The sequence below is a fragment of the Danio aesculapii genome, chromosome 9 (genome assembly GCF_903798145.1).
Source record: "Danio aesculapii chromosome 9, fDanAes4.1, whole genome shotgun sequence".
Classification (NCBI taxonomy): Eukaryota; Metazoa; Chordata; class Actinopteri; order Cypriniformes; family Danionidae; genus Danio; species Danio aesculapii.
In genome coordinates, this window is record NC_079443.1 from 36,905,178 (window position 1) to 36,927,116 (window position 21,939).

Genomic DNA, 21,939 nt, shown 5'->3' on the forward strand with positions numbered 1-21,939 from the left:
TTTCAGCCTACATGCCTCTTGAGATTTATGCATTTAGGCATTTTCAAAAGATGACTCAGCGTTCATCCAGTATGCTTGTATCGCAATAATGACGCAAGTGGAGGACTTTTCAAGGTAATGTCTCTCTTTTTTTTTCTCCTTTTTTCCTTGAAATAGAATCTGTGGGTCTCGAATGCCTGCCTGCCTCAATGGACAGCATTGTTCCCACTTGCATGTGGAGCTATTTCACACCAAGGTCAAGTTAGAGAAGGTGATAGAAATATCTACAGTCCCCAGTGACTCATCTCCACCAACGTGCATTTTAAATAGCTTGATAAAGTCTGAAAGAGGCATTGAAAACATCAGAGTCTCTGATGACTGTTAATTAGGGCCGGGCTGATCTGATCACGGCTTTGGTCTGCTAGGAGTTTTAGACCTAGACTTTTCTCTATGGAAAAGCTCATAATGACCTTGACTTGTTTTACATTCATTAAAGTTGTTGACATCTTGAGAGGGTTGGATCTTTGTGAATAAGTCTGTGTATGTAAATGGTTGGGTGGAACCGTGGTCCTAGATACCATCCTGTATTTCTTAGTGTATTTTATAGGTACTCTACAAGGAGACAAGCAGGAAAGAGCCACAATACATTTTTATTTGACATTTTGCAGTAACTGGGAAGTTTCCAGTACCACCAGACTGTAAGGTATGTCTGTTTTATTTATAGAGATGTTTTGCTTTAGCTCTCAGAGTTGTTTGTGTGTAGAAAACTATTAATCTTTTTTATATGATTTTAGAGGTTATGTGATGTGTTTTTATTCAGATAAACAGCTAAATAATAATTAATATTCTACTTATTACTTGTATTTAGTACTAATATATCATTTTATTTGTCATATGTTAATAGCCTTTCCTATATCCTGCATGTTCAAAAGATCACAATTCATTTTACGATACAACTCTTACTATTAATAATTTGTTAACTATGCCTTTTTCCTTAAAAAACTCCTAACCTGCAGGTTATTAATAGTTATTTGGGTCAGGGATGGGCAAAAATACATTGAAGTGTATTTTAAAATAAAATACCAAATACATACATTTTAAGTGTATAAAAATGCACTACAAAATACAGTAGCCACAACAAGTATCAAAATAAAATACTGTTTTTGTATTTTGAAAATACTACAAAATAATTTTACAAGGGAGCATGACATTTCTCCGCAAACCTTCCATCAATAAGACTATTCAGTCAATCCCTTTACCATTAAATTGACTTCGTGAAGTAAACCGTGTTTGACAGCAACAGCGTTTCCCTGATCAAGTTTAAGTCAGCTTCTCTGACCTCTACCCACGAGGAGGTATTCATAAACCTTTGTTTCTCTTTTAGTGATTTTACTATACATTTTGTTCAAATTCCACGCAGAAAGTCCTGTCTTGAAGATGTTCTCTTTAATCATAGTAAAAACCATGTAATATATATATGTATATATATGTATATATATATATATGTATATATATGTATATATATGTATATATATGTATATATATATATATATATATATATATATATATATATATATATATATATATATATATATATATATATATATATAGGGAGGGATGGATGGATGGATGGATGGATGGATGGATAGATAGATAGATCGATAAAAAGGTTATTTAAATTTTTTGCCATATTAAATATTATTACGATTGTTTTTTACTATTGAAATCTTCAATACTTAATGTAAAAACATGATTTCTGAAAAACCATGTACATTTGCAATTGTACTTTTCAATGCAAAACCTGCAGATAAACTACGGGCATTTGAAACAGCCAAAAGTATTGTGCACTGAAAAAAATTACTCGGATGATTCCTTGGATTTAATTTTTTTAATTAAATGGTTGTTAACAACTTATTTGGGTTGAATTTAAACAAACAAATTAAGCATCCAAATTAAGTACTGTCATTTGTCTGTTATTTTCCTTATGTGTGTTGCATAATTTCCATGCATTGACCACCTTTATCAATATTAGTCAATTTTCTGTTCTGATCTCAAGCCTAGGCCACATTAATATGATGTCATCGTGTAGATTTTACAAAGTATTTTACAGTATTTGAAAATACAAAAATACAAGACACTAAAGAAAAATATAAACCCATTTTCATAGACCCCATCAAATACAAATTACAAAATACTATTTTGTAATTAAAATATGTATTTGAAATACTTATATCATAAATACTGCCCATCCCTGATTGGGGTAATAGTTGGGTTTAGGTGTTAGGAAGGATTAGGGGTGTAAAATAAGATAATGCATTATGTGTACTTCATAATACCATTAAAAAGCTAATAAAAGCTACTAGTAAATAGTGAAAACTGGTACTTAAACTGAAATTTTAACACGATAACGAAGTTTTATTCAACAAGGATGCATTTACCTGACAAAGAATTTTAAAAAAGAAACTTAAATGAAATAGAATATTTATAATAGTATTTCACAACAAAACTCAAACTATTACTATTAATAAGCAATGATATTTCACTGTGTATTAATGCACAAGTTAACAAATTATTTACTTTGTTTTAAATAAACGGTTAGATATGTGTGTACAGCATCCTTTGGTAACACTTTTTAGTAGTTTAGCTACCAATGGGGTATATGCATAGCTAGTGTTAATCCCTTACTGATACACTTCTGGTGAATGGTTAAGGTGACTTTTAAAAATTTTATACAGTTCCTTTTACAGCATTGATGTTGTAATGTAATTAAAATACAACTAAATAGACTTAAGAATTCATTTAGTTGTTCAAATCTAAAGTGAGACAAAACGCAGTTTACGCGCATGGGCCGTCAGGATCAGCAGGCGAGCGCAAAATTGTTTCATATTTTAAAGACATTCCGTTGAAAATTTTTATTTAATGCAGTGCTTCTTGTACATTCTGAGACCAACTTTATATCAGATATCAATCAGTAGTGAAGATCACTGAATTTTAAAGAAAACAGACCATATATGCACTGGTTTTGTAACAGCGTGCAGTTCCCCGAATGTGTTTGACCCAGGTTACTAAAAAAAATTAAAGGTCCGTCTGCATATACCCTATTCTCAATGTTATAGAAGCTTATTACCTGCCTATAAGATAAGATATTAGATGTTTATTAGTACTTATAAAGTACATATTTTACATAATCTGTCTTATACATCCCCAATCCTACCTAATACTTAAACCTACAACCTTATAACTCTTGATAAGCAGCAAATTATGAGAGTATTTGGGCAAAAGTTACCTAAATGTTTATTAATAGCAAGAATTGTACGTTAAACTAAAGTGTGACAGAAATTTCTTCCAGATTCACTTTTTAAATGATTGTATGTTTGAATATATAATTGCAAAACAAACATTTAAGCATAATTAGCTTTTAGATCAAAATGATGTCAAACAAATTGTGTTGACATATTTGAGTAACCCATTGACTTAACTTCTCTTTTATAATAATGCACAGATTGTTTACTTAATGGTTCTGAGGCAACAAGTTTACTGTTTTTTTAAAGTCAACTAATCACTTTTTACAGCGTATGAATATACTGAGTTGACTTGTCTGTATGAACAGTGTGAAGAATGCTGGAGCAGAACTCCACAGATGTGCATTCCCTGCTGGTTTCCTGGTTCCAGCACTACTTCAATGAGAGCTGGTCAATAGGAGCCGCTCCGCACGCATCTCCTCATCCTCCACCCGTGCATTTGAGCGGAGATAAAGGCTACGGCATGGTCTACATCTGTCTGATGGTGGGACTCTTTAGTTTCTTTACCTTTGGCATCATGTTCAGCTACATCCGCTCAAAGAAGGTGGAGAACTCAAGGGATCCCTATCATCAGTATATAGCTAAAGACTGGGATAGCATTGCATATCCTGTGGTCATCAGCAACCCGTCTGCTCTCGCCCAACTTCCAGGGTACAGCGTTAAAGACCAGGATTCAAGCTAGATTACTGCTGGTGGAAAGTGTAGCAATGTGATTTTCTGTTTCTTAAAATTGTATGTACTCAACTGTTGTTAGTTTAATGAAATTCACATAAATATGCTCAAAAATAAAGTACAAACTATTTAAATTCCACAGTGTGTTTTGTTGTATGAATGATAAAGGATCATCTCAATTCTGCCCGACAAAAGCAAAAGCAGAAACTACACAATTGGGCAGAATTGTGATAGTCTCCTGGTTCAACAATTCCTGTTTCAGAGGTAAATAGCAGTAACTGCAAAATCCAAGCTGGTGTAAAAACTTTAAAGGCATTTTTTTCTGTTTCAATGTTTACGTATAAACTGTACCATATAATTTTATTGGGCAGAACTGCAGAACTGTTAGGGTGCTTTCACACTTGGTTCAATTGCCCGGACCATACCCAAGTTCGATTGTCCCCCCCTTGACACCTTCTCAGTTGGTTTGTGTTCACACTGCCTTTTTTCCTTCTGAACCTCGGCAAGTTTGCGTCATGGAGCTGCTGTTGTGTGTACGGCTGTTGCTAGGTGACAGCCACGAAAGCAAAGCGCCAAAATGGAAGAGATACTGCTCGCTGCAGAGCCACTTGAGCTCTCGCTCCTCCTCCTATAAGCTGTTTTAATGCGTACACCCACCCCTAACCCCAACCCCCAGTGACATCACTCGTAGAAGTAGTGCAAGGAAGGAGGAGCTGGAGCTCAGCTCTGCCCAAGTGGCTCTGCAGTAAGCACCACTTAAAATGGAAAGACATCAGCACATTGTGGTCGTTGTGCTTTTACTAAATCTTTTGGTTTTGGACATACAGAAAGCGAGTCGCGTCCATCTGCAAAAATATTATAAACGTTCAGAACATAACGCGATGTCTGCCGAAGATGTTTTTGGAGGAGACAAGCAGACATTATCACTGTGCTTGCCCTGGCTCAGTCCAGCTTGTCACCTACGTGATACACAGACACGCACACACGAATGAACTTTATGAAAACGATAGTTTGTTGTACAGTTGGCTGTTCTTCCAGTATTTGGTACGATTGCATTCATACCAGAAGTGAACCGGACCAGAGTTTGCATGAACTGCCCAGACCACCTCTTTCAGGTGGACTCCGGTACGGTTCATGGGTGCGCACCGGAGTTCAGAAGATGCATTCACATTAGCTAAACGTACCGTACTCTGACGTCAAACAAACTCAGGTGCGGACCAAAAGTGCTAGTGTGAAAGCACCCTTACTCGCTCCTAAACAAATAAGATAATTTGCATTTAGACATCTGAGCATTAAAACCTTGCAGTTTCTATCAATACACTGTAAAAAAAAAAAAAAAAAAAAAAACGTAAAATATTAAGGCAATAAACTTCAGAACATTTTTGAGTTGGCTCGACTTTTAACCCAATTACTGCACTTGACTCGATTTGAGTAAACTCAAAAATGTCCTGAAGTTTGTTGCCTTACAATTTTAAGTTGAGTCAACTTTTTTTAGTGTATCATCAACAAGGATCAACAAATGTTTTTATAACATAACCGTGCACTTGCGCTTCTCATTGTAACATGATGAGCAGAAAACATTGCTTATCAGTGTTTGAACTTTCAGCAGTGGAATTTAAACCACTCTGAACTGAACGAAACTAAACACTGAAAACTGGACTGACACTGTTTCAATTTACTATGATCTTCTATGTGAAGCTGCTTTGTCATGATCTAAATTGTAAAAGTTCTATACAAAATAAACATGAATTAAATTGAATTTAACATTTAATCGAACATGAAATGCCAATTTGAGACCAAACTGATTTCTATGCTAATTTATACTTTTAAAGGGCATTTTTTGAGAGAGAGATTTAGCATTGTTGCTTTGGTTGTAATGAATCAGAACAGCTTTAGCTTATCGACTCATGCTGGTCAAGCTGATATAAACTAAATGCTAATGGCTTATTTTTTTAATAGGGAGGAGCTATTTGATATGCCCCACTATCATGGTTTAATTGAGATTGTATCATGCATTAAATAAACCCACTCATTTAAAAGCACATCAAGAGACCTTTAAAAGGTTAGTAATTAATTTATTCAACATTTTGTGAAGATGCCTGAGCATAATTTCCTCTGTGTGAAAAAAAGCACATGTGCATCCGAGATTTTCTATGTCAGCAGTACGATTGACGCACAACAGATGCATCACATCACGATGATGATCGCATCACTTTCATCAACACGTAGTCATGCACCCTATACTGACACTAAGGAGAAGAAAACGTTAAACAAAGTTATTTTTGTTTAATACGCACAAAAAAAGAATTTCCGAAGCTTGACGATATTTAGATCGAACCACTGAAGGCATATGGACTGTCTTGAGAATGTTTTTGGTATTTTCCTAGACTTTGAACAAGACAAGACTGTCTTGGAGGATCAGAGAGCTCTTTAATTCAATCTAAAAACCTTTAAGAATCTTATTTTGCGTTCCGAAGATGAACAAAGGTCTCATGGGGTTTCTTCTATTGAGTCCAGTACTTCTGCCATATGTCTGCATGAATTTGTGAGTCTAAAGAATAACTTATATAATCTGAATGAATAGTTGGCATGGCAATGAGGTAAGATTCCATCTCCACAGAAGCATAAATTTAAAAATAATTGCTCTGCCTTCAAGAGACTGAACAAACTCAGTTTTTTGTTTGTAATTTAAACAGAGGTTTTAGGTGACATGGTGAAAAAAAGCTAAGTATACTTTAAAGGTTCAAGACACCCTGGAGTACTTTTTTAACATTTTAACAGATTTGTGTTTTAAGCATCAGTTGTCAGCTTTAATTGTGGGGAAAACTGGATAATTTTGAGCTTTTGTCAGCTAATTTCATCTTCCGGGTTTAAAATTATTTTTGGGGGCGGGATCAAAATTAGTTGACGAAGCGCGAATCTGCTAGTGGGAATCTATGGGAAGATCCTGCTTCTTAATTATTCATGACAGCATGTGCTTTCCAAAGGCAAGCCAGACCTGCCAAGCCGTGAGTGAGACCCAATGACTGGGTGAGACTGTGCACGGCAAGCAGTATTTAGCCATGCATGAAGGGTCGTATGTGCTTGTTTCCATGATTCACAGAGTTTGTTGCATGTTTTTCTCCGTGATGCTGACAGGGCTGATACAGCAAAGCTGTTGGGAGGCGTTTGGACCCCTAATATTATCTCTGGGACCGCAAAACTGCATGGGCCCTTAGAATCGTCCTAACTTTTCTCCCCTAGCGGCGCCTCTGAACATATGTAGCAGGGCATTAAATTACTGTTTATTTCTTTACATTTTAAATTTGTAAACTATAAAATCATAGGTCTCCTCAGGGTTTGTGTCCAGGGAATCTGCAGAGTCTTAAAAAGTCTTAAATTGACTGAAACGTTGTGTTGTAGGTCTTAAATTATTTTAAACAGGTCTTAATTTTCCAATGTCCATGTAAAGCAAACCAATCGGGCTAATACCCATTCAATCACTAACATTCCATTTCAATAAAAGTTTCAACGAAAGTTTATTTATTAACTCTTGACCAATATGGTTTAATTATCTTTCTTACAAAAACATTTGTTTTTAACATTTTTTTTAACGTTTTATCTGGGTCATAATAAAACATCCTTAGCATTTAGCCTTGTGTAAGTCTTAAATTTCATTCATTATGGTCCTAAAAAGGAATTAAAAAGTTCTAAATTTGACTTGATGAAACCTATAGAAACCCTGGTGTCTCACTTTGTGAGCCAGTTGACAACAGTTATTCGCTCCCCTTTTTTTCCCCTGCTCTGCTAGCCAGGCCCACTTCTCCCTTTGCTCGCAACCCATTATGAAGATTTTTTTCCAAAAATTCTGAGGTGGACTTTAAATCGTACTTTAAAAGTACTACGGTAGCTGCTAAATCATTAATATACAATAATAATAATTTACTACTTTATTTTATATATAATAATTTATATATAAAATAAATGTTTCTAAAAGACCAAACCGACTTTTTAAAAAAAAATTCTAAAGCCTTGTGTAATGATACAAAAAAAATCTGTAATGAAATTAAAACGAAATCTATAGAAATGTATATTTTTATTAATAAAGTACTAAAATATATTAATGTTATTAGTTTGTACAGTATTTATGATCAAATATTTTCAGAAAACAAATATACAAGTATTTATATCAGCATGATAGTATTTATTATCATTAATCTTCTAGTGTTCAATAAAACAAGACAATAATTATTCCACACTGTATGACAGTTATAGCAGCAACACGCAACCTTATTTCAGCAGATTCTGCATCCATGCGATGAGTCCTTGTCTGGTGTGTTGAGACGTTCTTGTCGTCTCCATCTGCTCCTTTTCATTCCTTTCGCTTTCTCTCTCCTTCTCCTGCCTGAGCAGCAGATCGGTTTTCAGTATCTTCTCCAGCTCTCTCTTCAGACTATAATGCACCATCTGCCTGCTCATAAGAGGCACTATCAGATTAAAATTGTCCACTTTCTTATTGAGTTTCCCTAGTTCCTCAGCAAACACGGCGCAGTGCTCCTTCCACTGGAGGCTTTCTGAGTGTCTCATGGGTTCCCCTAACCTAGCCCTGACCTCCTGCAACCTCTTTCTCATTTTACAGATGCTTTCCCTGATCTCCTTCTGTGCCACAATCCATTCAGGCTGGTAACCATTGTCGATGAGGATTCTGTTGAGGTTGTGCGTCATTGGATCCATGTATGGGTTGTAATCAAACTTATTGAGAGGTTTCCCAGTGCCGCTAAGGTTCTGAAAGTCTCCGCGAGCCATCGATTCCTGGATGAGATCCTCGACCAGCCTTTCCACTGCTTGAGTGATTTTAATCTGCTTACTGCGCAAACGTGCGTCCCGGGCCACCATTGCTCCTTCTTCCGCGGCTGCCTTCTCCATCTCCTTGCGTCGATACTCCAGAACCTGATCGGTAGCCCGATCGACTCGAAATTGTCTGTACTGTCGTTCTCTCTGACTAGGAGTTCCAGAACCAACGCCTTCAAAATTCAGGTAATGTCTGTGTTGAGGAGCATTACCTTTCACTTTCTCGTCCTCTTCTTCCTCCATAGATTGGGTGTACTGCGAAGCTGACTTCTGCCGAGCGAGGTGGGCGAGCACAGCCCGATAGGCCTCCTCAATCTGGGAGAACAGGGTTGCATCTGCTGTGGGAGCGCCGGAATCGGGATGGTAGAGTTTGGCCATGCGAAGGTAGGCCTCTTTGACCTCTACAGGGTCGCTGGCTCCATCATCGGGCAGTTGCAGGAGACGGTAACTTTCTCTCAAGCTGCGGCTGAGAGCTCCAGAGCTAAAGGATCGCAGGGTGAGGGAGTAACACAGAGGCAGGACAGACCTGCGGAGGTCCAGACTGTGCAAGCGTAACACCAAGCAGCTCATTGTGCCTCATGCATACAGCTCCTGAGGATATGAAAATTGCACGTTATATAAATGTAAGTAAGCTATTTATTATCTATCTATCTATCTATCTATCTATCTATCTATCTATCTATCTATCTATCTATCTATCTATCTATCTATCTATCTATCTATCGACTTCTGATGGAGTTGTTACTGATAGCTTAGGTTATTTGGATATTAATTTAAGCTATATTTAGCTCATACTATAATTAGATGTAGCTATTTATTTGCACCAAATTTGTTGTGATTTATCAATTTGACTGTACGCTAAAGAAGAAAATATAAAAAAAAGAATATGACATAAAAAGTAATACTTTAATAAATTACAAAACATTTCTATTTTACATAACATTTTTTTTAATTACAGCAATACACTACAAATATTTATGACGGTCTTGTGTCTTTTATAAACATTCGAGGTATTATTTTAATGTTACCTCAAGATCGTCAATAAAAAGGTCATCATGGCTTGCTAGATCGCTACAACATTTCGTACAAAGCTTAATGATTTGATATTAACGATTTTATAACCACTGGACGATTATGATAGACATATTTGATTATATATCGACATAACATTCAAGTGTTATTCGTCAAGTTTGCTGTAGCAAGAGTGCTAATGTCCAAAGTGCGTGTCAAACATGAACACTTGTTTGCCTAAAACACAAACAACATAGCGATGACAGCCAGCAAGTACCTCACGAATTCAGCTCAGAATCTTCCACCTCATCGTGACAAAATGTCAACGTATATTTATGTTATGAATGACACCGCTCTGAATGTGTGCACTAGGGTTTGTTGTTATATATGTGTGTCGAACAGCATGCTGGGGAATGTAGTCACCGTTTTCGGGACAAAGCGCTCTTATAAAGTTAGTGCTTTAGATGGCGCCAAATCTCAACAGCGGATTTCCACACACTTCGTCCACTTCTTAAAATTCCTAAAATTGACTGTTTTGTGGCCTAATCTGTCTGTGTGGGGTAAGTGTGGACTTTCTGGGAAACTAACAGCCAGTAAGAACAAAATGGTCTAGACTGATTTTTGTATTATTTGCTCAAATAGGCGATATAAGCCTGTGCTGTTGATGAATTGGTACACAGGCTTGGTAATTGTCCAGATTATCAATATCTAATCTATCTATCTATCTATCTATCTATCTATCTATCTATCTATCTGTCTGTCTGTCTGTCTGTCTGTCTGTCTGTCTGTCTGTCTGTCTGTCTGTCTGTCTGTCTGTCTGTCTGTCTGCCTGCCTGCCTGCCTGCCTGCCTGCCTGCCTGCCTGCCTGCCTGCCTGCCTGCCTGCCTGCCTGTCTGTCTGTCTAAACAGCCATAATTTCAATAGACTAGATTGGTTTGTTAAATGACAATCTGTGTGTTTATCAATTTGTTTAGTTGGTTGTTGTTACCTGGTCTTGTTTCAATCTTTAAGGAATAGCTCAGCCAAAAATGTAAATTTTGTCATCATTTACTCACTTTTACTCGTTCCAAACCTGTTTATGTATTCTGTTGAACACAAAAGAAGATATTTAGAAAAATGCGGGTTGCTGGGACACTTTGACTTCATTAGTCATTTTTGTTTTCCTAGAAGTCAATGTGGGCCAGCAACCAACATTCTTTAAAACCTCTTCTTTTGTGGTCAACAGAGAAAAGAAAAGAATCTCATAAAACCAAAGGGGAGGGAGAGTAAACGGTGAGGTAATTTTAATTTTTGGGTGAACTACCCCTTTAATGTCTCACTGTAAATTCCATAATGTCTATCTATTTATTTATTGTTTTGTTATAAACCTCCAAACTCTATTACTTGTTTTTAATTCACTGCCTACAATAAAACCTTACCATATTTTCCATTATTAACAAAACATTTCCTTGATTTAATAGTTCATTCATTCAATCAGGCTTTTATTTATTGATTATATGACGATAATATACTGTAGGTTCCACAGCTAGCATATAACATTTTGTTTGTTTATTTATTTAGACATTAGTTCAATTTCTCTTCACCACCGACAGTCAATGTATGTTAAAGGCTGGAGTGCGAGTGATTGTAACAGTGTTTTTCCATATCATCGTCACATGATCTGTACTGAATTGAACCATGTAAGGTCATCAATTCATCCACAAACTGTGTATTGCGGTGAACGAGTTTTTGACTTACAGAGGGCTCCAAAACTGACAAATTAATGCAGAAAGTTATTGTATATTATTTTAACATTTTTATTATTTCATTATATTTTATTTGTCCCACCGTTGCTCTAATTTTTTGCCATAAAGTTGTTGACAATGTATACATATTTTGTGTTCATGTTATATTAGTATGAGAATCCAGAGGCCTAGTGTAGTTTTTTATTATATAGCTTTCAAAATGGCCTCTTTTTCTCCTTGTTAAATTTAGCATACTTTAATTCTATATATCACACAAATTGAAAAACAACAATGACAACAACAATTGTGATCCAGTTACATGTTTATAATCACCGTATGCTACAGTTTGCTAGATTAAAACAAATGTTTATAATCAAATGAGTGATCGGTCATGTGAGTAAGCAATTGGTAAACTCATTTGCCCAGAGCAACATACAAGCTTTTTAGCATCTCGGGAATCAATATTGTGAAATCAATGGCTCTGCTGAAGTGCTTTTCCCTTGTGCGATTTGTGTCACACGTACACATGGACACAAAAGAACAACAAAAAGGGCCACAAAGACATAACATAAAGCCCTGCTGCTAAAAAGAAGACTTAAAATAGCATCTGAAAAGAACTTATTGTAAGCATAGACTGCAACATGACCAACTGCACAGATGAAGATCTGGACAACTATTTGCTAAATCAGGTGACCTACTTATGCTGTCATTGGTTTTATCAAGCACTGAGATCTAAAGTAAACTTTTATGTGTTATTATTTTGTTTTATAACCATTTCATTTGGTGTTTTAATTAAAATAATTTTAGACGGCTTTTACTTTTAATGTTTTATTATATTATTTGATTTTAATCAGTCAGATGTAGTTTAAACAAGAAAAAAACAGTGTTTGTTCTGCTCTCATTGAATGTATTATTGTCTTGTTTTAAGCTTAAATTTTTTTATATAATATGCTATACTATTCACAATCTTTACATCTTATCGAAGTTTTCATAACTGACATGTTTTTTAGTTTTTGTTGTTGTTATTTATTTATTTATTTTTACACTATCTAGTCTATCTTAACACAGACAGCTTAACTAGCATAATATTTTTTTATCTATTTATTTATTTATTTATTTATTTATTTGCAGTCAGATGAAAATATGTTTAAATATTTATTATTTTTATTTCTTATTTCTTGTTTTTTATGTTTTATTTTTTGCAAGGTAATAAAATAATGTTTTATTTCATTTTTAGTTGCATAACTTGTTTTATAAAAAAAGTATTTTATTTATTATGCTGTCTTAGTGGTGTTTCTTGTTTTTTTTTCTTTATTTAAAAAAAGTGTTATTAAAATTAAAAAAACAAATAGCTAAAGGATTTCCTTTTATTTTATTTCACTTTAGTTTAGTTTGTTTTAGTATTTCAGATGAAAAAAATCTTGTTCTGGCTTGTTTGATGTTTATTCTGCTGTTTCTGATGGTTAAATGTATTGTCAGGTGGATCTCAGACATCGGCAGGTTTCAAAGTGTGTCGAAGATGTGCAGAAAATCATTAAAGATCTTACAACGGAGGTCAGCTCAAAAGACGCTCGCTTCCAGTCCATTGCAAACGCTGGAGTTCATAACACCAGCCTCAAAGTAATTCTTCACATAGGCCTCAAATATATAAAAACTACTAACTGCATTATAATGCTGGATTTTCAACATCATATTTTTTCTTGTGTCCACAATCTGATTCAGGACCAGCCAGCTTTAGTGTCAAAATGGTCTGCATTACTCAGAGGGAGATGTGCATACAACCCTGCCATACAAGTAAGCAGTACTATCTATTAAAAAGGTATAGTTCACCCCCAAAATTTAATTCTGTCTTTAAAATTACTAAGGAAGTCAATGGGGAGCAGAACCAATATTGGCTCCATTATCATTGGACATTCTTCAAAATATCTTCTTTGATGTAAAGCAGAAGAATGAAGGACATAAAGGTTTAGAACAAGTAAATGCTGACAAAATTGTACTTTTCCTATTAAATGTAGTATACTTTAACTGGTGTTATTATGTACATGCATGCAGCTACAATTACTTTTGCTGTGGTACTTTAGCAGCATTTACATAGAGTTTACTGTTTGATTCAGATCCATATTCTGAAGGTTTTTACAGTGGGATATTGTTAATACAGTTAAAGGCATTTTTTTTATTCCTCAGCAAACGTTTTTTATTAAAGGCATTTATTCAGATTTGTCTTGCTAATTTTTTTTGCAGATCAGTGCATATGATTTAAATAACTGAATATGCAAATTAGGTATTTTGGAAAACTTATAATTCGACAATTACAAGCACTGTTTAGCTCCAACTTCCTTCAACACCTGCCTAGAAATTTGTAGACCTAAAAAGAGCTTAATTTGCTGGTTTGGGTGTGTCTAATTGGGGTTGGATCTAAACTTCAGGACCGAGTTTGGGCACCCCAGGTCTAGAAAATTATATATTTATATTTTTGGACTAGAAAAAAGACAAAAAGTCTAAAAAAAAAAAGCATATATTATACAGGATATAAACAAATGTATACAGTAGATAAAACAGATGTACTGATTAGTTGTTGCTTTTTTTCTGGGTGATTTGAGCAGGTCCTCTCTCCAACTCTGTACCTGATCTCAGTGCCTCTGCAGGGGCCTGATGGGCTATAAAGAGAGACGGACACGCCAGTGGCGTTATTACACACTGAGTGGCTCTCGTCTGCTCTCACCCGTCCGTGAGCCGGAGAAGCTCCACCAATGGCTTGAGCTGGAGAGCTTCGTCAACCCGAGTCAGGAGTGGCACGATGCCCGCATGACCATCGAAGGTGATATTGTGCCAGCCAAGGTGGTGAACGTCTTCAAAGAGCTTCTGGAGACGTCCATAAAGACCCGCGGACTGACAAGTTAGAGTTTTGATATCGTGTGCCCTTGTTTACTTGCATGGTGACTAATTTGATTAATTTATGTGTAAATGCTGGTGAATGATGAAAAATCTCTCCACTAATGATAAACAGAATATTGATTTGCTTGATATAATTTGATGTCTCAATATACATGTTCTATTGATAACTGGATTACAGATTTATTCATTTATTGACTTTTTTCTATCTATCTATCCAAAATGATCTAGGCTGATTTTTGTATACTTGCTCAAATAAGTGTCATTAGCCTGTGCTGTTGATGAATTGGTACACAGGCTTGGTAATTATCCAGATGATTATTAATATCTTGCTATAAAATCCATACGTTAGCTATCGTTATACGTTATCTATCTATCTATCTATCTATCTATCTATCTATCTATCTATCTATCTATCTATCTATCTATCTATCTATCTATCTATCTATCTATCTATCTATCTATCTATCTATCTATCTATCTATCTATCTCAGCCTGAGTTGATCTATCTATGTTATCATAAAATCCATTACTACTATAACTGTCTCTTTATTTATTTATTTATTTATTTATTTATTTATTTATTTAATCATTCATTTATTCATTTAAATAGTTTTACTTTGTTTTTAAATTGTTTTGTCATTTCTTAACATTATGCTAAATCTTTATCTTTACTCTGTCTTTCTATCTTTTTTTGTTGTTATTTAAATGTATTTTAATGCAAAATAGCATTTAAACCTGTGCAGTGAAGTGTAAGATTTTTGTAAGATTTGTGTAAGATTTGTGCAAGTGTAAGATTTTACACTACAATACAACACTCTAAGTGCTATAAGACTTTTGGCCTTCACTGCAAGTGTTTTGATCCCAATCAATAATAGCTTTGAAGCTGTTAGTGGAGATTCCATAAAAGCAGATGAGCTGTAACAAAGGAAATCTTTAAAATAAAATAGAGTGAATTTTAAAAAGCTCTTTATTTGACAGACAGGGATTTTAAACTCACTTTATTCTCATTTGACGCACATGCTCAAAGTGTTGATGGTAAATACATTTCTGCACACACAGACACCATATACCAAAATGTGATGCTTAAGTTTGGATCCATGTTCATGCCCTTGTCACATTCTAATGTAAAATAAAAATTTTACATCATTTGATTAATAAGGATGTTGATTAAGGGCAGAAATTCTATCAGAGTAAATTAAGATTTGAGCACAGCCATGAATGTGCAAAATGTGCAATGGTGTATATATAGAGTGGTTCATGCAGCATGTGTTTTGTGCACACTATCTTCTTTTCTGACAGATAAGGTGAGTGTGCTGGAGTCAGTTGGGACAGCGGTGCGAGTTGCAGTGGAAACATCAGAGGCTCAGATAGAAGTCAAACTGGTTCCTACTGTGGAGCTGATGAACTACTGGCCAAAGAGAGCTCGATGGCCCCGGCTCTTCCGCAGATGGCCCTCCGCAGAGCGAGCTCGTTGTATTAAGGTCTGATTATTTATATATATATATATATATATATATATATATATATATATATATATATATATATATATATATATATATATACATATATATATATAATATATATATACATATATATATATAATATATATATATTTATATATATTATATATATTTAAAAATATTTATTTGTTTTATTTTTTCAGAATTTCTTTTTATTTTATTTTGTGTTTTGTTAAATACAGTTTTAGTATTCAGAAAACGTGTCTTATTAATCAAAATCATAAAAGTTACACATTTGAACAATTATTTTATAAAACATTATATAACATTATTATATACAATTACTGTATATGCGTATGGTTCCGCAAGGTATACAGCGCCCTTTTAGGAACTTAATTTTGGCATAGTTCACCCAAAATGTTTTATTCTGTCATCATTTTCTCCCCATTCACTTCTTCTAAACCTATTTGCGATATTTTGATGAATCTGGAAACCTGTAACCACTGACCTCCATAGTGTTTGTTTTTCTTACTATTGATGTTAATGGTTACAGGTTTTCAGCTTTCTTCAAAATGTCTTCCATTGAAGAAATAATCTCATAACCACTTGAGGGTGAGTAATTATTCAATATTTTTGGGTGAACTATCCCTTTAAGACAGAATTAAGTCACTAGTTGCCATCTAATAGACCTCCACTGAAATCAATCAAACCATTATTATTGTTTCTATTGCAAATTACCTACTTCCCATTTGCAAAGTTGTTTTTCTGCTTGTAGTTGAGCTATAATCCCATTCAAGTACTTTATTGTCATTCATTGATTGACAACAATGTAAACTTTCATCAAACACAACTTGGAAACTTGGAAGTTTTCTCCCCGTGTTCGCGTGAGTTTCCTCTGTGTGCTCCGGTTTCTCCCACAGTCCAAACACATGTGTTATAGGTGAATTGGGTAAGCTAAATTGTTCATAGTGTATGTGTGTGAATGTGAGTGAATGAGTGTTTCCCAGTGATGGTTGCAGCTGGAAGGCCATCCGCTGTGTAAAACATATGCTTGATAAGTTGGTGGTTCATTCCGCTGTGGCGACCTCTGATTAATAAAGGGACTAAGCCAAAAACGAAAATGAATGAATGAAACTCATATTTATGTTTGATATATCCTAAATGATTTATATGACGTGTTTAACCACTGTAGAGACCCACATCAGAGCCAACTGTAGATTCCAAAATAACTGACTACTAATAAATAACTAGTAATTAAAATGAGTTTTGTTTACCCCTTGCAGTCATTTGGATTCAATCTTATGGCCACTTCAAACTACCACTGGCTGCTGTCATTCTCGCGTGCAGAGCAGGTGCTCTTGAGTAATATAGATGAGGATGGCGGCTGCCGCAGGAAGTGTTATCGTGTGGTCAGACAGCTGAAGGAGGACGTCTGGTGTCCAGGAAGCAAACCTGTCGTCACTGCCTACCACCTACAGGTATACACGCCCAACCAAAACCAGACTCTTTATGTGATAGGCCAGTGGAACTTTTCATCCATAAAATATACAAGTATCTATTTTCATACTTGTACTTATTTTTTTTAGATACTAATATATTTTCAATTTATAACTAGTACTAGTTATCTTCTTGTTCTATAATCACTAGTACATTTAAAAATATATATTAGTATATAGCAATATCACATGAGTAGCAGTGCAATATGACTGTATATCGGCACTGGTGGGAGGCATGCATTGGCTCTAGGCCGCAGGCTGAGTGCCTTAGTGGCCCCCACCAGTGCTGATATATGTTGACATATCACACTGCTACTCGTGTGATATTGCATTTATACAACAGTTCGACTGTATAATCGTGTGTATAGAAAAGAAAATCAAACACGGAGAGTCTCTAAAACCCTTTTGGACTAGAAACTGCAGCTGACGTCAGAACAGCAGTAATCGTTGCTTAAAAATATGTCACTTTAAAGCTAATATTTGATTGATTCTCTAGCGTAATGTCTAAAGTGATGACAAAACAGGTGATTTTGCTCACATTTTAAAATTATAAGGCTGAACGGCATAAAATGCCATCAGTCTACAGAGATTTTACAGTATTTCTCTGTTGCAATCAGGAGAGATCACAATAATTAACCCCGAAAAAGCCAAAGTAAAGCAAACACTACCAATTTCTATGGTATAAATACAGCACAACAAAATACAAAAGAGATCAACTTAGAATGTCACTTACCTGGTTTATAATGATTTGTTCAGCTGTAGTTTGAAACTAACGCTGAGAAAATACTGTTTTTCTTCCCTTATTATGCGGTCTTTGTCGCCATTTTGTCGTGGAATTTTTCTTTAGTCTGCTCAGACAGGCTGATGGCGGCCAATGCACTGAATCCAATGCACTCCTTATAAATAAACCGCATAGTTGCAGTATAAACAACTACATTCTCAGCTAAAAAAGCCCCCAAAAAACCTTATGTTATCCAACAGCAGCACTGTTTGTCAAACTGTAGAGTGACATCTGCTTGTCGCTGTATGTGAGTGGAGTAATAAACAAGGGTGAAGGGTTAAGAGGCTGGAGGAGTGCTGTTATTTTCAGAATATCGCACAGCTATCAGCCAATTAGATTCAAGTACAAGACAGAACTGTTGTATAAATATATTATCATCACTTGCTCTTTAGCTACCAGTAAATAATCTTTAGGTACTAGTAACTTTTTAAAATATAGTAGTATTCATTAGATATTAGTGCTTTTTATTAGATACTAATACTTATTTTATTAGATACTATATTAACTATTCAGTTTTGTCTAGTATGTATTGCAGTTTTGACTAATACATATTTGTAGATACTCTGTTATTTATTAGGTACTAACACTTTTTTCAGATACTAAAACTTAACCTTTATATAATAACACTTATTTATTAGATACTCATAATAATATACTGCTATTTATTCATTAGGTGCAAGTTTTTTGACACTAGAACCTTTTAAAATTATTACTAGTACTAATTCTTATCTTTCTGGTTACAAATGCTTTTGACTCATGTTATGCTACTAGTCAGAATAAGTAAAGTAGTTCAAACTTTCTTGTAAAATAAACTATTGAATATATTGAATAAATGTAATAGACAAATAGTAAGTACTAGTATGTAGCAAGTAAGTACTAGTGATAAATAAGAATGGTGGCTCAGTGGTTAGCACTGTCGCCTCACAACAAGAAGGTTGCTGGTTCAAATTCCAGCTGGGTCAGTTGGCATTTCAGTGTGGATTTTACATGTTCTGTAAACACGTGGGTTTCCTCCAGGTGCTTCAGTTTCCCCCACAGTCCCAAGACATGCGCTATATTTGAATTGGGTTAACTAAATTGGCCATAGTTTGTGAGTGTGTGTGTGTATGTGTTAATACGAGAGTGTATGGGTGTTTCCCAGTGCTGGGTTGCAGCTGGAAAGGCATAAAGCATATGGTGGAATAGTTGGCAGTTCATTCCACTGTGGCGACCCCTGTTAAATCAGAGACTAAGCAGAAGGAAAATTAATGCATGAATACATTCATTCATTTATTTTTTTTCGGCTTAGTCCCTTTAGCACAGCATGTGTTTTACGCAGCGGATGCCCTTTCAGCCGCAACCCAACACTGTGAAACACCCATACACTTTTGCATTCACACACATACACTACGGCCAATTTAGCTTATTCAATTTACCTATAGCGCATGTCTTTGGACTGTGGGGGAAACCGGGGCACCCAGAGGAAAACCCACATCAACACGGGGGAAACATGCAAACTTCACTCAGAAATGCCAACTGACCCAGCCGGTGCTCGAACCAGCGACCTTCTTGCTGTGAGGCAATTGTGCTACCCACTGCGCCACCGTAACACCCTAATAAATGAATAAATAAGAATAAATAATTACTAGAATATGAAGAAATGCTAGTATGTAATAAATATTGTTTGGAGTGTCTACTAAACAAGTATTATCTAATTAATAAGTACAAGTACCTATTTTAAAAGTACTAGTATCTAATAAATAAGAGTGTCTAATATATACACACTAGAATCTCAGGTAATAATTACTAAAGAACAGTAGTATTAAGTAATTTGCTAGTAGATTTACTATTAGGCAAGATACTAGTATCCAAAAATAGTTAGTAGTAGTACCATTTAATGCATATGATGTTCTATAGATTGAATGTTAAATCTACTCGCCATACTGTTAACTTTTGGCTTGAAATTATATAAAAGCAGACATTTACCCTTTTCCTATGATCTAGACGCTTCTCTTCTGGACATGTGAGAAATACCCCTGCACCAGGGACTGGAAGGACTTCAGTGGATGTGTATTACGGCTGGTGCAGAAACTCCACAAGTGTGTTAGTCAGCATTATCTCCGGCATTACTTCATACGTTCCCACAACCTCCTGAAATACAGCAATACTAATGAGCTGGATGAAGTGGCAAAGAAGATTAATAATTTCCTGGAAAACCCAGGTACTTACATTCATTAGAAGTTTTCTCTGTGAGTTAGATTGCATAGATCTGTGTTAGCTGTGCTTGGACTGCATCATATTGATGATATTTTTTCCTTCTTTTCTCCCATCGCATCCTGACATTTTCACCAGAATTGTGATAGTAGGTCGACACTGTGAATGAATGACATTAAAAACGTTGAGTTCATTGATTCAGTACATTTCTTTTCCTCATCTGGTGCTTTTCATTTCATTTCATTTGAATTTATTTTAATATTTTCTGTTTATATGTAATATGCTGTTTTCAGCAGGCCAACATTCTGAATGAGGGAAATAATAATTAAAACGTTAAATTAAGTTATTATATAAAATAGTTTTCTCATCAGGCATTTCATTTTATTTAATTTTTCATTTCATTTTATTTTATCATATTTTATTTTATTTTTATATATTTCAAACAATGTTTTCAGCAGATCAACTTTATAAATGAATGAATAAAATGAAAAAGACTGATTAAATTAAATAAACATGTTAAATATTTTTGTCAGGCATGTATTTTTTTATTTTGATTTATCATTTTATTTTATGTTGTATTATTTTATTTGAACTATTTATTTATTTTTTTACGTTCCTTTAGTCAAAGAATCCTAAGATTATTAATAATAAAATAATAATAGAGACATCTGCATATTGAAAATATTTCTAAAGGATCATGTGACACTGAAGGCTGGAGTAATGTTTATATTCACTTTTCCTTTGCTTTATAAATGGCTTTAAATGAAACCAATCTGTAATAGCCCAGTGCCGTTCTATAAAAGCAATGATCTGATAGAAAAACCAAAACTAAAATAACTCATAACCTTTTGCTTAATTCCCCAGCAGAGGGCACTGTTCTTACAGCTAAATGTATAACAAGAGCTCCTAGTAAACAGTAATGATGACCAATTATCTTCATTTCCAACAGATAATTTGTTTAGATACACAAATGTACCAAGTCAGATTCACTGAGACACTGTCAGATTCATTCTAGCATATGTAATCACAGTAATCCGGCATGTAAATTATCACTTGCAAGTAAGTGAATCAAAGGTGACATGAGGGAGTATTTAACCAGCGATTAATTCTCTCATTATTAACTCACCCTCCTGAATTTCGACCCTGTGTGAATTGTTTCTGCCATAAGTACCATTTAAGAAAAATTGAGACTGTCATGTTTTTAACCTATATAAAAATAGTATATCATGTCCACGTAACAAGTTCTGTAAATGACACAAAAAACCAGCTAAACAAGTGACCAAATATGTTGTGATTGATTGCACAGAAGTGAAAACATTTTGGGTGAATTATTCCATTTTGAAAAATGTGTGTGTGTGTGTGTGTGTGTGTGCGTGCGTGCGTGTGTGTTCTGTTTAACCTGATCAAAAATGGCAGATGCAGTTTATACATTAATGTAGAAAATAAACAATTGTCTAGACAAATATGCCATTATTATATGAACTAGTGTTCACATCAGATGATTTATTTTATTTTTCAAGCCCTACAGGATCCACTGACCACTGCAGCCTTACATGACACTAATAATTCAACATATAACAGGGTAAATATAGAAGA

At 34.8% G+C, this 21,939-nt stretch overlaps 3 protein-coding genes across 3 annotated transcripts; 2 read left to right on the forward strand and 1 right to left on the reverse strand.

Moving 5' to 3' along the window:
* The first annotated feature begins 16 nt into the window (after positions 1-16).
* On the forward strand, positions 17-4,069 carry LOC130235177 (potassium voltage-gated channel subfamily E member 1). The gene is made up of 2 exons (XM_056465636.1): positions 17-682; positions 3,590-4,069. The coding sequence occupies exon 2, from the start codon at positions 3,598-3,600 to the stop codon at positions 3,961-3,963; it is 366 nt and encodes a 121-aa protein (XP_056321611.1). The 5' UTR covers positions 17-682; positions 3,590-3,597; the 3' UTR covers positions 3,964-4,069.
* A 4,046-nt stretch (positions 4,070-8,115) lies between these two features.
* On the reverse strand, positions 8,116-10,192 carry dnajc28 (DnaJ (Hsp40) homolog, subfamily C, member 28). Its single transcript, XM_056464909.1, has 2 exons — positions 10,072-10,192; positions 8,116-9,374 (listed from the first exon to the last, which is right to left on the reverse strand). Exon 2 carries the CDS (start codon positions 9,351-9,353, stop codon positions 8,223-8,225), a length of 1,131 nt encoding a protein of 376 aa, XP_056320884.1. The 5' UTR covers positions 9,354-9,374; positions 10,072-10,192; the 3' UTR covers positions 8,116-8,222.
* Positions 10,193-12,159: 1,967 nt separating this feature from the next.
* Positions 12,160-20,534, forward strand: mab21l3 (mab-21-like 3). Its single transcript, XM_056466069.1, is given in 8 exon segments — positions 12,160-12,207; positions 12,998-13,138; positions 13,241-13,312; positions 14,122-14,163; positions 14,165-14,414; positions 15,713-15,894; positions 17,157-17,351; positions 20,134-20,534. Coding segments are annotated over 8 exon segments (1,164 nt in total). The 3' UTR covers positions 20,368-20,534.
* Positions 20,535-21,939: the final 1,405 nt, after the last annotated feature.